The sequence below is a fragment of the Bufo gargarizans genome, chromosome 1 (genome assembly GCF_014858855.1).
Source record: "Bufo gargarizans isolate SCDJY-AF-19 chromosome 1, ASM1485885v1, whole genome shotgun sequence".
Lineage (NCBI taxonomy): Eukaryota > Metazoa > Chordata > Amphibia > Anura > Bufonidae > Bufo > Bufo gargarizans.
In genome coordinates this window covers 270,630,955-270,647,865 of record NC_058080.1, presented here as the reverse complement: position 1 = coordinate 270,647,865, position 16,911 = coordinate 270,630,955, and the positions used below count along the sequence as shown (strand labels likewise).

At 43.6% G+C, this 16,911-nt stretch overlaps 1 protein-coding gene across 2 annotated transcripts in view; it reads right to left on the bottom strand.

Annotated features, from left to right (window-relative positions):
- The window catches only part of CDKL2 (cyclin dependent kinase like 2), a 99,294-nt gene that overhangs the window by 79,147 nt on the left and 3,236 nt on the right, over positions 1-16,911 (bottom strand). For both annotated transcript variants that reach the window (XM_044277136.1, XM_044277128.1), the window contains exon 2: positions 11,930-12,125. In XM_044277136.1, coding sequence (XP_044133071.1) covers positions 11,930-12,097 — 168 coding nt within the window. In that variant the 5' untranslated portion in view covers positions 12,098-12,125. The remainder of the gene's footprint in view (positions 1-11,929; positions 12,126-16,911) is intronic.

The window sequence follows — 16,911 nt, the reverse complement described above, 5'->3', positions numbered from 1 at the left end:
TGTCTCACAAAAAATATTCCACATTTTACAAACTAGCACCTGGCTAGTGGTAAGTGATGCTCACCAGAGTGCAGCAACCTCTTTACACAGCTGCTTGGTGGGGGTCCTGGGTGTGTGACCCCTACTGATTAGATATTGATGACCAATCCTCACACACTTCACAGAAGTTCGGGCTTCGGATCGGTGTTCTGTAGATTGTATTATTTTCCCTTATAACATGGTTATAATGGAAAATAATAGCATTCTGAATACAGAATGCTTAGTAAAATAGGGCCTGGGTAAAGGACCTTTGATGACATCCCTGCACTCATCACGTGGTCCACCACATGATCCATCACCATGTTGATGGATCATGTGACGGACCATGTGATGAGTCCAGTGACATCACAACAGGTCCTTTTCCTCCTGCACAGCAAAGAAGAAGAAAGAAGAGAAGCAGGGCTGCGCAAACAAGTGGATTAAGTTGAGTTAAATTATTATTATTTTTTTTTAACCACTCCAGCCCTGTTTTACTAAGCATTCTGTATTAAGAATGCTATTATTTTCCCTTATAACCATGTTATAAGGGAAAATAATAATGATCGGGTCCCCATCCCGATCATCTCCTAGCAACCATGCGTGAAAATCGCACCGCATCAGCACTTGCTTGCGGATGCTTGCGATTTTCATGCAGCCCCATTCGCTTCTATGGGGCCTGCGTTGCGTGAAAAACACACAAACTAGAGCATGCTGCGATTTTCACGCAACGCACAAGTGATGCGTGAAAATCACCGCTCATGTGCACAGCCCCATAGAAATGAATGGGCCCGGATTCAGTGCGGGTGCAATGGGTTCACCTCACGCATTGCACCTGCGTGGAAATCTCGCCCGTGTGAAAGAGGGCTTAGTCTTTTATACAGCGCATCACTGTAATGGTATAAACTAAATATGAACCTTAGGCCGAATATATATAAATTCTTGATAAATTCAGTTTGATGTAATTATTATCTGATAAGGCCGAATGCACATGGCCGTGAGCGGTCCTGTGGAACCGCGGCCTGGATTCCTGCTGAGTGCAGGAGCGCACGGCGTCATGGGTTGCTATGACGCCGCGCGCTCCCTGCTGCCGCCGCAGTACAGTAATACACTGGTATAGATCATACCAGTGTATTACTGTACTGCGGCGGCAGCAGGGAGCGCACGGCGTCATAGCAACCCATGACGCCATGCGCTCCTGCACTCAGCAGGAATCCAGCCCGTGGTTCCACGGACCGCTCACGGCCATGTGCATTCGGCCTTATCAGATAATAATTACATCAAACTGAATTTATCAAGATTTTGGCATTTATACAAAACTGGTTTGTCATGCAATATTATGACTGAGTACACAGTTCCTGTCTATACCAACAACATATACACAAGGTCTTGGAATGTAAATTGCAAATGCTCCGCCATGTCAATACAATTAAAAACGTATTTATATAATAACCCAAAAGTAGCATTACCAGCGTGCATACAGAATGGCAGACATGTCATCCATTGTTTGTCTAATGTATTCCTCACTACTAGAATATAGTAACAATTGTTCTGCTAGGCTGGATAAACCTGTTTCCTAAATGCTGGAACACAATGCAAATAAATGAAGCCCTTCAGCAAGTTAGTAAATGCCGTCTCCATTTCTATTGAAGTGGTTACAAAAGAGGTGAAAACCATGCGGTGACAACCAGCAGTAGCCTTACAGATATATATATTTAGGATGAATGGAAACATTGCAAACATCTTTTGAACACATGAGATGTGATCTGACAAGTATATTTCATTCCACTATGATAAAAATGACTGGAAGCTGTAGTGAAGTTTCTCCTATTACACGGTCTATAACAATGGACAGATTGCAGCTCCTTGAGTAGCTTCACTCAGATGCAAATAGTCAGCTCTACTAAGGCCTCATGCACATGGCCGTTGCCCAGCCGTGGCCGTATCGCCATCGGGTCCGCAATATGCGGGCATCGGCCGTGTGGTCCCCGCATCACGGATGCGGACACATTCACTTGAATGGGTCTGCAATCCAGAGCTGCAGTGCGGAACAGAGGCACGGAAGCACTATGGAGTGCTTCCGTGGTGTTTCTGTCCATGCCTCCGCACCGCAAAAAAATAGAACATGTTCTATTTTTTTGCAGTGCAGACTGTTCACGGACTCATTCAAGTTATATGGGTCGCGATCCGTCCTGGCCGCTGAATGGACGTTGCCCGTGCATTGGGGGACGCAAATTGCTGTCTCCAATGCTCGGAACGGCCGCACAGTGGCTGTGTGCATGAGGCCTGATCCTGCTGCCACACTATGGGGGAGATTTATCAAAACTGGTGTAAAGGAAAACTGGCTTAGGCTAAGTTCACACTTCAATTATTTGGTCAGTTATTTTCGTCGCCGTGTAGCCCTTGCCTTAGTCTAATTTCCCACCTATGTCAAAGCTATCCAGATCCAGATGCGGCTGTTTACTAGTGTTCAGCGAGAAGTCAATGGGAGAACCCCAGGCACACCCTGCTCGGAAGAGAAGAGGGTGTCTGGTTCATAAAAAAAGGTTAGAAACAGCATTAAGAGGATAGCTGAATGCATCTTAGACTCCTACTATCTATGACATACAATAGACAACCACACAAAGGCTATTTGCCAAAAGCTAGGTATATGCAAGCCATCAATCTATCCATGAGACAGATAACAGTCAGCATACCTTACAATGGCAGCCTTGTGCACTATGAGATATTCCAAACCAGCTCTCATCTGACTGAGAACCAGTAAACTTCAAAGTTATTTTGCATCTGTTGTATGGCTTGGGTGGACCTGCACACCTAGATCAATATCATAAGGGCAAAAAAAAGTTTTCTGATTGTCCTAACATAATATTCAATAACCTTTGCCATGTAAAAAAATCATGAAAAAACGAATTTGCATAAACATGGGGATATGGGAAAAAAATGCAAATGAGCAGAATCTGCCTTGTTTTTCAGCTGTCATAAGACTATGAAAACCAATAGATCGTGCTATTGAGTTATAAACAGCGCCATCGATTGGTTTCACATTCTTATGACAAGAGTAAACCAATAGTTTTGTCAGAAGACTATAAAACCAATAGATGGCGCTGTTCTTAACTCAATGGTTTCATAGTCTTCTGACAAGAATATTAGACTATGAGTCTTATGACAAGCTTATTAGTGTAGCCTTTTGCATGGAAAATTTGCAATAATAATTTGCGATTAAAATATTCACGATCTACACACAGTTATTGCCCAGCTTTTCCAGTGCCAGATATCTTCACTGAGTTATTACCCAGCTTTCCCAGTGTCAGATTTTATCACTGAGTTATTACCCAGCTTTCCCAATGTCAGATTTTATCACTCAGTTATTACCCAGCTTTCCCAGTGTCAGATATCTTCACTGAATTATTACCCAACTTTTCCAGTGTCAGATTTTATCACTGAGTTATGAACCAGCTTTCCCAGTGTCAGATTTTACTCCTCATCAGTGCAGAGCAGAGAGTACTGGCTTAACTGGGTGAGAGGCCTGTGTCCGGGACAGGGTGGAACTAATTCTCCTTAGGGGAGAGCACCTTTATCAGTATGAGGAGACTTATAGGCCATACATGCTCCTCTGGAATTCTGGGAGGGAAGAAATGCAAATTAGCTCTTAACAAGCTCTGCCTCTAATACCACCAGATGTACAGTAAGGCAGCTATCCTATAATTCAATGTTCAGCTCTTAAAAAATAAGCCTTGAGACCTGACTTGGATATTAAATAAGCCAGCACCCCATCTGCAGACAGCTGTTTCAGGGGGTGATTGCCCCTCATCAGTGCAGAGCAGAGAGTACTGGCTTAACTGGGTGAGAGGACATGTATTTTTACCTACCACATTCAAATGAATTCTGCAACAACTTTCCCACATGTGAAGGAATTTTTACATATGAACAGCGGTTGTCTTCATGAGATAATCCCTTCAAGGCTGTATTCACACTAATGTTACAGATATAACCTCTGTTGTTTTAACCTGTTTAATGCAACACCTTACATTACTACAACAAAGTGACCATCCTGACAGTGTCGGACTGAAGCTTCTTGGGCCCACCAGAGGAGAAAGAGGCCCTGAGTATACAGGACATCTGCACGTCCACAGTAATTTCTGTGATCACTGCACATACCAGACATATAGTCAATAACATTTAAAATGATATCTGGTCCAGACACAGAATGCGAAGGGCCCCTGTTCAAGAAAACTATATGGGCACCTTGTTATGTAGCAGTAAAACATATGATAATAGTTAACAGTACTTTACATGCAATGAAGTAGACATTGGTGGTCATTGGTGTTTTCTTGATTAGATGGAGGTGCACGCCACTTAACAATCCTGGTGTAACTCGGCTGGTCTGTGTGCCAGATTCTGAAAGCTACGCCTGCTTGGAACTGGCATAGGTGCCAGGCATTACTCATGCCCACGATCAGCTGTTCCCTGCAGTCCCCGGCACTGGAACTAACACTTTGAGTGTAACAGCTACTTGAAGGTTGGAGGGAGAGTAGATGCGAACAGAGTGTACTTCAAATGAGGTGAGCGTAATGGAGGGTGGCAGTGGAGTTGGGCTGTAGGAGCAGGTGTCTGATAGGAGAATACCAACTCCTCCACCATGTTTGCAGCCGGGGCGGGGGGTGTGAGTGAATTGAAATCCACTATAAGAGAGTGCAGCAGGGGAGGAGGTGTCTTTCCACATGCAACATCTCTCAAGTGCAACTCCTTAAGTGCACAGACTGAATTATACCAGAATGTAATATTATGGATATTCCACTTTGTCATCACTGCTTACTGACCATCACCCAATTCTCTCATCTCTCATCTCCAGGTATGTTCGCATTGAACCTTACTGCTACACCCAGCTTTTCCAGTCTGATATTGTCCACCCCCTCTCATCTCTCCTTCTAAACCCTGGTATGTTCGCATTGAACCTTACTGCTACACCCAGCTTTTCCAGTCTGATATTGTCCACCCCCTCTCATCTCTCCTTCTAAACCCTGGTATGTTCGCATTGAACCTTACTGCTACACCCAGCTTTTCCAGTCTGATATTGTCCACCCCCTCTCATCTCTCCTTCTAAACCCTGGTATGTTCGCATTGAACTATTAATGTCTTTTTTCCTGCTGGATTTGTTGAGTATTTGTTTACACTACTTCACCCCTGTATCTGGTCCTCCCTTGATTAGTCCATATGTAGCCCCCTCCCCTCTTGGTCACACCTGATTGATCACTGAGTGGTATAAATCTAAGATCCATGGTCTTCCAGACCTTGGTCTTTCCACATGCAACATCTCTCAAGTGCAACTCCTTAAGTGCACAGACTGAATTATACCAGAATGTGACCAGAAGGGGACCACAGGTAATTAGACATAGTCAATGCAAACAATGTTTACAATTTTCCTCTTACTCCTCCTACTTTTCCACAACCTCCTGAAATACCCCCACATCCATTCACCCAGCAAGGAACTATTCATCTCTTCTTCCATCTTACCTTCTCATCTGATAGCTTGCACAAACCTGTTTGCAAACATAAAACACTTCCTTCCAAAACACACACAGACACCTCATACCCTCTCTTATTCTCACCTATTTACACTTTCTCTGCTTCTCCTTACTGCTGGTGATATCTCTCCAAATCCAGGACCCCCTCAGCAAATCCCCACCATCACCTCCATGTACCACTACAAATCTCTTTCTACAAATTCCTGCAACCCCTTAAACCAAATTACCATTCCTCTGACCCCTGCCCCTTTGGCTCCTCTTGCAGGAGCATTATGGAACGCAGCGCTCTGTCCGTAACAAACTGTCGTACATTCACGAACTGTTTATCTCTCAAAACCTTTCCTTTCTGGGTCTCACAGAAACATGGCTGACACCCTCAGACACCTCCTCCCCTGCTGCACTCTCTTATAGTGGATTTCAATTCACTCACACCCCCCGCCCCGGCTGCAAACATGGTGGAGGAGTTGGTATTCTCCTATCAGACACCTGCTCCTACAGCCCAACTCCACTGCCACCCTCCATTACGCTCACCTCATTTGAAGTACACTCTGTTCGCATCTACTCTCCCTCCAACCTTCAAGTAGCTGTCATTTACCGCCCTCCAGGCCCAGCCACCATCTTTCTTGACCACTTCAACACCTGGCTACTACACTTTCTTTCTGCCGACATCCCCACTATCATCATGGGTGACTTCAACATCCCTATTGACACCTGCCACTCGGCCGCCTCTAAACTCCTGTCGCTCTCTTCCTCCTTCGGCCTATCACAGTGGTCCTCAGCTCCCACCCACAGAGATGGTCACACTCTGGATCTGATCTTTACCCGCTTTTGCTCCCTATCTAACCTTTCTAACTCGCCTCTCCCCCTATCCGACCACAACCTACTCACCTTCTCTTCACTGGTCTCTTCTGTAGCCCCCCCGGTCCACACACCAGCACACCCCCGCAGGAACCTTAAACATCTCGACCTTCGCTTGCTTTCTGACTCTCTTCTCCCACTCTCTACCATCTGTTGCCTCCAAGACCCAGAAGCTGCTACCACCCTATACAACACCACAATAAGTACAGCTCTGGACACTGTTGCCCCCCTCACACATAACAAAATCCGGAAAATCAACAGACAACCCTGGCACACCAACCTGACCAAGAAACTCAGACAAGCTTCCAGGGCTGCTGAGCGACGATGGAAAAAATCCCCTTCTATAGATCATCTCACTGCATACAAGCAATCCCTTCTCATATTCAAATCCTCACTCGCTGATGATGCAAAACAGGCCTACTTCTCATCTCTCATATCTTCCCTGTCACACAGCCCTAAACAACTTTTTAGCACTTTTAACTCCCTTCTCCTCCCCCCAGCGCCCCCACCCTCTCCTCTCTTCTCAGCTGAGGACTTTGCCAAATATTTCAAACAAAAGATAGTCCACATCAGAGAAAGCTTTACTACACAGTCCCCACAGACCCTCTACACAACTGCTCGGTCCTCTCCCCCTAAAACCCGCTTCTCCACCATTACAGAAGAAAAACTCTCCACTCTACTCTCCAGATCACATCTCACCACCTGTGCACTTGACCCGATCCCATCCCACCTCATCCCTAACCTCACCACAGTGTTTATCCCAGCCCTAACTCATCTCTTCAATCTATCACTAAACTCTGGTGTCTTCCCCTCTGCTTTTAAACATGCTACCATTACACCCATCCTCAAAAAGCCTTCACTTGACCCATCTTCCTTGTCCAGTTATCGCCCCATATCACTTCTTCCGTATGCCTCAAAGCTACTTGAACAACATGTCCATTCTGAACTGTCCTCCCACCTCTCCTCTTGCTCCCTCTTTGACCGCCTACAATCCGGCTTCCGAACCCACCACTCGACCGAGACTGCCCTTACCAAAGTCACCAATGACCTACTGACAGCCAAAACCAAGAAACAATACTCTGTCCTCCTTCTCCTTGACCTGTCCTCTGCCTTCGACACTGTTGACCACACCCTTCTGTTGCAAACTCTCTCATCTCTTGGCATCACTGACCTGGCTCTCTCCTGGATCACATCATACCTCACAGACCGGACGTTTAGCGTCTCCCACTCCCGCACCACCTCCTCGTCTCATGCCCTCTCTGTTGGTGTCCCGCAAGGCTCTGTCCTAGGACCCCTGCTCTTCTCAATCTACACTTTTGGCCTGGGACAGCTCATAGAGTCCCATGGCTTTCAGTATCACTCCTATGCTGATGACACACAAATCTACCTTTCTGGTCCAGACATCACCACCTTACTATCAAGAATCCCACAATGTCTATCTTCTATATCATCCTTCTTCGCCTCTCGCTTTCTTAAACTTAACATGGATAAGACAGAATTCATAATCTTTCCCCCATCTTGTTCAACCCCCCCCCCAACAGACCTATCTATCACGATCAATGGCTGCACATTATCCCCAGTCAAAAAAGCCTGCTGCCTTGGAGTGACCTTAGATTCTGCCCTTTCCTTCCGACCGCACATCCAAGCCCTTTCCACCACCTGCCGCCTCCAACTCAAAAACATCTCCCGCATCCGTGCTTTCCTTAACTTCGAATCTGCGAAAATGCTCGTACATGCCCTCATTATCTCCCGCCTAGACTACTGCAACATTCTCCTCTGTGGCCTTCCATCTAGCACCCTCGCACCCCTCCAATCTATCCTCAACTCCGCTGCCCGACTAATCCACCTCTCACCTTATTACTCCTCTGCCTCTCCCCTCTGCCAATCCCTTCACTGGCTCCCCATTGCCCAACGAATCCACTTCAAAGTACTGACAAACACATACAAGGCCGTCCATAACCTGTCCCCTCCCTACATCTCTGAGCTACTTTCCCGATACATCCCCACACGCACTCTCCGATCCTCACAAGACCTCCTTCTCTCCTCTCCTCTTATCGCCTCTTCCCACAATCGACTCCAAGATTTCTCCCGTGCATCCCCCATACTCTGGAACTCGCTACCCCAACATATCAGACTCTCACCTACAGTGGAATCCTTCAAAAGAAACCTGAAAACCCACCTCTTCAGACAAGCCTACAACCAATGACCCTGCTGCCTCTATACCGCCATGACCAACTCAACCCGCACCTACTGTGTCCTTCTCCAATACTATGTAGATTGTAAGCCCTCACAGGCAGGGCCCTCTCTCCTTCTGTACCAGTTTGTAACTCATCTTGTTTATGATTAGTACAATTGTCTGTTATGTATGTGCACCGCTTATCATATGTACAGCGCTATGGAATGAATGGCGCTTAAATAATAAAAAATAATAATAATAATAATAACAGGAAGCTCAGCTCCGTTCAAAATGTAGTGGCCATGCTGGGGTACTGCAGCTAAGATCCCATTCACTTCAATAAGAAATGAGCTGCAGTAACCAAGCACAACCACTACACTTTGAACGGAGCTATTTCATTCAAGAGCTAGTTTTGGCAAGGGAGGCTACAGGGAACAGCTGATCGTGGGGGCGCGGGTTACCAGACTTTCGCTGATCGGATATTAATGACCTATCCTGAAGATAGGTCATCACTATCAGGAGCTTGGAAAATCCTTTTAAAGCAAAATGGTGGCCTAAGTGTAAGTAATTAGTGAGAAAGCTCAGCTCATAAGCAGTAGTATACTTTCCAAGGTATAAAGTTAGTTCTGTTGAACGATACCATCTATTTAATCTCCCTAGTGTACAAATGGCTATTAGATCTGTATATAATTGTAACGCTATGTTCACTTTAGTGTTAAATACCAAAGTCTGTCATCCTCTAATAATACAATACTTCAGTCTAGGCTGGCTAGCAGGAATTTTATCCTCCTGATGTACCTGCACAGGTTATTCAAGTTGAAATCTAATCCCCCCTGACAACTCTTTTAATTGCATCTAAGTGCACAGGTAAGGCTACTTTCACACTTGTGGCAGAGTGATCCATTGCCGGAACTGCCTGCCGGATCAGGCAATCTGCATGCAAACGGACAGCATTTGTAGATGGATCCGGATGCGAATCCTTCTCACAAATGCATTGCAAGAACGGATCCGTCTCTCCGGATGTCATATGGACAAACAGATCAGTTTCAATTTTTTTCCCCATTTTTACCGGTCTGCGCATGCGCAGACTGGAATGACGGATCCGGCATTGCGGTATATTTAATGCCGGATTCGGCACTAATACATTTCAATGTAAATTAATGCCAGCTTCCAGCAACTGATCCGGAATTTTGGACGGAGATAACGCAGCATGCTGCGGTATTTTCTCCATCCAAAACGCCATTCAGTAACTGAACTGAAGACATCCCGATACATCCTGAATGGATTTCTCTCCATTCAGAATGCATGAGGATATAACTGATCAGTTCTTTTCCGGTATAGAGCCCCTAGGACGGAACTCGGCACCGGAAAAGAAAAACGCTAGTGTGAAAGTACCCTGAGTGGAGGTATTCATGTGGTCATGGTCAATCTCAATTATCAGAGGGTTAGACATAAAGGTTGCAATGGTAAAATCATAACTTGTTCCTGCGAGAAATACCAATTGTAGTAGCCTGAGGTCCTGGCGATTCTAATGCCCCCTATAATCGTAATACATTTAAAGGGGTTTTTCTACAAGTTTAAAACTGTTTTTTTTTACTCACTTAGGGCTAATGCACACAAACGCATTTTTTGTCTGCATCCGTGTGTGCTGTCCTTATCCGTATGTCCATTCCGTGGCATCAGAAAAAATATAGAACATGTCCTATTGTCTGCCTTCTAGACATGGATAAGACTGTTCGATTATGGGCCAGTATCTGTATCTGGCACACACAGCCAGTATCTGTATTTTCCGGATACGCAATTTGCAGACCGCAAAACAGGCAACGGTTGTGTGTATGAGACCTTATTTGGAGGACTTTCTTCCCTGTCTGTGGGCGGGCACCTGCATGTGCCAGGATGCATTTCAATTAGTTTTTGTTAACCGCTTCCATCTCCTGCATGAAAAATGGTCTCTCACATATAGAGATACATATGGTATGTGATGCCCCCACAATTTCCTTCTCCACAGTCTAGAGAGCGGTATATTTCTATGAATTTTGAAGACATGATGAATACATGAATTGGTATCTAGACCTCTCCACCTCTCCACTATCAAATCAATATGACAAGACTGAGGGGAGGGGAACAGGCAGGGAGCAAAGAACAGTTCCGAGAACAGCCCGATGAAGGCCCCCGGTGGCTGTTCTTGGAACTGCCTGCTCCCGGTGACTGCGTTTGATTTCAGACCGGCTCCCGGCACAGGCACAGGTAAGGGCTTACTTGTGCATCGCCGGACTGGTGAGTCTACTTTACTAAATATGGCAGCTCGTATGTGTTCGCTGGTGAACACTGCGAACTGGCCATCACTGGTCATTACATATTGGGATTGCCAGATTGCATTGTTCTGTTAGGCTCTGCACTACAAGATTGCTTATGAACACATTGGGAGGAATAAGGGGAAGTATCCACGTTGACACAATTTGTTCCAAATTTGTGAAATGTTGCATGACATTTGATAAATTTGGTTCATCTTTAAGGCTTCATTCCCATGTCCGCAACGTGTTTTGCGGATACACGGAGCCGCAGATCCGCAAAACACGGAAAGCCGCAATGTGCGTTCTGCATTTTGAAGACTGCAAATTGCCGACACTAATAGAATATGCCTTTTCTTGTCCGCAATTGCGGACAAGAATAGGACATGTTCTATTGTTTTGCGGAATGGAAGTGTGGACCCATCATGCTGCCCCATAGGAATGAATGGGTCCGCAATTCCGTTCCGCAAAATGCGGAACGAAATTGCGGACGCGTGAATGGAGCCTAATGGTCTTACACTTCTGTCTTGAGATGTTAATCCACTTTGTATGCCACTCCTTTACTGCTAATAGATTGGGACAATTCCTCTCCTACATAACGGAAACCAGATGGGTCCGTTATGTAGCCCATAGACTCCTATTAGGACGGAATGCAAAACGGCTTCCGTGGTGAATTCCACCATAGAATTCTGTCTGGCATACTATGTACCATCTTAATAAATTGGCCCCGAAATACATTAGAAAGTCTCCCAAAGTTTTCATTATATTATGGTTAAGATGAAATGATGTAAAACATGTCTACGCAGGAAGGATACGCTGTGGATTTGCTACCATGGATTTACGTGTTTTACAGTACCAGCAAAGTAGATGATCTTTTAAGAACTCTCATCCACACGCTGCTAAAAAAAACCTGCAGCATAAATTGACCTGCATTGCAGATTTTAAGTCCACATCATCTGCTGCGAATATCCACTGCAGGTTTCACCCCTGGCAATGCTCTTGTGTATCTGCAGTCCAAATATCAGCTCATGCAAAGAATCCAGAATACGGAGAAAGGATCTTACCTTAAGTAATTTGATTTCTCTCATTGCTATTTTCTTAACCATTTTGTCATCTTCACTTTCCAGAAACTTTTTGATGGCCACAATTCTACCACTTTCCTTGTGCCGGCACTTCATCACCATCCCATAGCTGCCTTCTCCCACCAGGCCAAGATTTTCATACTTCTCCATTGTGCCAATGAAAACGTTAGAGAAGAGTCTGCAAAATACAGTTGTCACCGCATGAGTTTGTGATCCTAATGGGCGCCTACTAACGAGATCTATTGTGTGAACGGCTTCTGAAACCTCAAGACGTTTCAGGGTCTGCATCTCCAGAGCAGACCCTGCATATTCAAGACACAGATCCCTTGATAAAGGTCGACACCGACCGAAACGTTGGGGTTGTACTGCTTAACTAAAAAATATTGCTTACAAATTGCTCTGGATGGAACAATAAATTGATGTACAAACTACTATGAATTAAAAATGATTAATTGATGAAACGTATTTGGTGTGCCGTGGATTTCTCAAGTGAATCTACTGACGTCTGTCCTCTACGAGCACCCACCATCTAGGGTGTGCAGATCTCATATATCTCTTGGTGTCTATAAATGTGTCACTGATGCTGTAGGTTGTCAGTTCCCATGAAGACTTGCAATGCGATTATACACAGCGTTTCTTCCACGATGTAATAGATTATCGTATAATATGAAACCTGTACTAGATGTGAACATCTGATTACGGTTTCTACCACCTCATAAAGCTTTCATTGACATTTTTACCACAATGAATTATAAAAACTTGTATTTCCCCAATAACAAGAAGCAGCAGGACTCTAATCCGAGTCTTCGATTGAATATATTATTTATCTGCGAGATTGCTGTTATAATGAATCATATGTGAAGGCTTTGCAACCAATCTCCTACTATAACGAGCAGGTCGAATGTTTAAAATAGTTAAAAGAATAAAGATGTGAGGTAACGAGAATGCTAGAAGTATAGGAAACAGTGAAATTAGTATCGTCATTACTTCTGGTCAGGGCCGTACGGTACACCACTCTCATAGGGCCCACAGCAAAATATAATATGGGACCCATCAGCCCCAGAACATGTCTAGCATTCACTCCCAGGCAATGCAGAATGCTAGCCTCAAGGTCCCAGATTTCTGATTCATAAAAAAATAATAATAATTAAAGGGTTTTTCCAGGATTTTTATACTGATGAGCTATCCTCAGGACAGGTCATCAGTATCTGACCAGTGGGGGTCTGACACCAGGGACCCCTGCCGATCGGCTGCTGGCTCCTGTGAGCACCACAGCCTTCACAATGCTCACCAGCAGAACTGTCCTCATTCTTCGCTTCGGCTTTTTTATATTGTGTGTTTAATGCTCTGTCATTATACAAATCCTTGTTTGTTAACAGCAATGAAAATTGATTAAACCCCAAAGTGACATCATCTGATTAATAGCCATATATGACTTTCATGGTGATGCCACACCAACATTTGGCTTATAACAAATACCATGAAATTCATGCATTTTTAGTGGGACTTTGGGGGGTGTATTTTTTAGGGTACTTTCACACTAGCGTTATTCTTTTCCGGCACCGAGTTCAGTCCTAGGGGATCAATACCGGAAAAGAACTGATCAGTTTTATCCTAATGCATTCTGAATGGAGAGAAATCCGTTCAGGACGCATCAGGATGTCTTCAGTTCAGTCACTGAATGGCGTTTTGGACAGAGATAATACCACAGCATGCTGCGGTATTATCTCCTTCCAAAATGTATTAGTGCCGGATCTGGCAATGCCGGATCCTTCCTTTGGTAAAAATGTGAAAAAAATATATAACAGATCCATTTCTCCGGATGACATCTGGAGAGACGGATCCGTTCTTGCAATGCATTTGTAAGACGGATCCGCATCTGGATCCATCTACAAATGCTGTCCGTTTGCATGCAGATTGCCGGATATGGCAGGCAGTTCCGGCGACGGATCACTCTGCCGCAAGTGTGAAAGTAGCCTTAGGCCTCATGCACATGGCCGTGCCGTTTTTTGCAGTCCGCAAACCGCGGATCCACAAAAAACAGAAGGCGCCCGTGTTGCCTTCCGCAATTTGCGGAACGGAACGGCGCCGGCAACATAAATGCCTATTCTTGTCCTCAAATCATGGACAAGAATAGGACATGTTATATTTTTTTGCGGGGCCGCGGAACGGAGCCACGGATGCGGACAGCACACGGAGTGCTGTCCGCATCTTTTGCGGCTCCATTGAAATGAATAGGTCCAAAACGGCGGCTCGGATGCGGACCCAAACAACGTCCGTGTGCATGAGGCCTTAGTCAAACTGTCAGACTTTTTGTTATAGAGAAATCTATGGGGAAAATCCACCCAGGATTTTTTTTTTGAAGTGCAGAGTAAAGCCGCCCTTACACTGGTGTCTACGAGATCCAGTCTGCAGTCCCAGTACAGAGAAGAAGAAGCAGATGCTGTCATCCAACAGTAATCTCCTCTGGCTCATGCCGCTCTGTCTGCACGACTCGGTTTAGTGGAAAGATGGCTGGACCATTATAGAAAACAAGCACTTTATACTTTTTGTGTCACCTACTTCCTCATAGATTGCAAGCTCTTCTGAGCAGGACCCTCACTTCTAGTGTCTGAATTGTGTATTAGAGTGCAGATCAGTGATGTCTAATTTGGTTTGTACATGAACCCTCTCAATTGTAAAGCGCTGCGCAATATGGTGGCGCTCTATAAATAAATATTATTATTAGAGAAGCAATCTATCTAATCCCATATCTATCTATCTATCTATCTATCTATCCCATATCTATCTATCTATCTATCTATCTATCTATCTATCTATCCCATATCTATCTATCTATCTATCTATCTATCTATCCCATATATATCTATCCCATATCTATCTATCTATCTATCTATCTATCTATCTATCTATCTATCTATCCCATATCTATCTATCTATCTATCCCATATATATCTATCCCATATCTATCTATCTATCTATCTATCTATCTATCCCATATCTATCTATCTATCTATCTATCTATCTATCTATCTATCTATCTATCTATCCCATATCTATCTATCTATCTATCTATCCATCCCATATCTATCTATCTCATATTGATCATCTATCTATCTATTATCTATCTATCTATCCATCTCATATTGATCATATATCTATCTATCTAATATCTATCTATCTATCTATCTATTATCTATCTATGTGACATCTATCTATCTATCTATCTATCTATCTATCTATCTATCTATCCCATATCTATCTATCTATCTATCTATCTATCTATCAATTATCTATCTATGTGACATCTATCTATTTATCTATCTATCTATCTATCTATCCCATATCTATCTATCTATCTATCTATCTATCTCCTATCTATCTATCTATCTATCTATCTTCTATCTATCTATCTATCTATTATCTATCTATGTGACATCTATCTATCTATCTATCCCATATCTATCTATCTATCTATCTATCTATCTATCTATCTATCTATCTATCAATTATCTATCTATGTGACATCTATCTATCTATCTATCTATCCCATATCTATCTATCTATCTATCTATCTCCTATCTATCTATCTATCTATCTATCTATCTATCTATCTATCTATCTATCTCCTATCTATCTATCTATCTATCTATCTCCTATCTATCTATCTATCTATCTATCTATCTTCTATCTATCTATCTATTATCTATCTATGTGACATCTATCTATCTATCTATCCCATATCTATCTATCTATCTATCTATCTATCTATCTATCTATCAATTATCTATCTATGTGACATCTATCTATCTATCTATCTATCTATCTATCTATCTATCTATCTATCATCTATGTGACATCTATCTATCTATCTATCTATCTATCTATCTATCCCATATCTATCTATCTATCTATCTATCTATCTATCTATCTATCTATCAATTATCTATCTATGTGACATCTATCTATCTATCTATCTATCTATCTATCTATCTATCTATCCCATATCTATCTATCTATCTATCTCCTATCTATCTATCTATCTATCTATCTATCTATCTATCTATCTATCTTCTATCTATCTATCTATCTATTATCTATCTATGTGACATCTATCTATCTATCTATCTATCTATCTATCTATCTATCAATTATCTATCTATGTGACATCTATCTATCTATCTATCTATCTATCTATCTATCTATCATCTATGTGACATCTATCTATCTATCTATCTATCTATCTAAAAAACAAAAAGCAGCAGCAGCAGCACAGCTATTGTGTTATTGGGTGCATTTCCTCCTGAACTTTAGGCAAAAGTCCACAGATGATATTCAAAAAAGCAAATGATGAGGCAGCACTCCAAAGTAGGTGAAGGGTGTCAGAACCATTTATTTTCCCAGTTGCAAGGTTTCATCCCAGCTCAATGAGGCCTTCGTCAAAGACTTTGACGAAGGCCTCATTGAGCTGGGCTGAAACATTGCGACTGGGAAAATAAACGGTTCTGACACCCTTCACCTACTTTGGAGTGCTGCCTCATCATTTGCTTTTTTGGATATCTATCTATCTATCGATCCCATATCCAGGGGCGTTGCTAGGGTCTAAAAACATCCGGGGCACAAGCCCACTGTACCATGCCCCCTTGAAGCCACACCCCACCTGTGAAGCCACGCCCACATCACCACTGGGAGGGGGGAGTTATTAACCCCTTTCAGCGGTCCCCCCTTCACAGTAGTTATTAACCCCTTTCAGCAGTCTCCCTTGAGTGAATGGGGGACTGCTGAAAGGGGTTAATAACTACTGTGAAGGGCCTAGCCGTCTGGGCAACCCCACAGATCATCCCCCCACCCCCCTTGTACTTGTTTCGCTGATCCGCTACTGGCGGGCTGCGTGTACATGTGTTCAGTCACTTCGGTGCGCAATCCTGTCCTGCGGCGTGTGATCCAGCGAGACCCGTGACCTA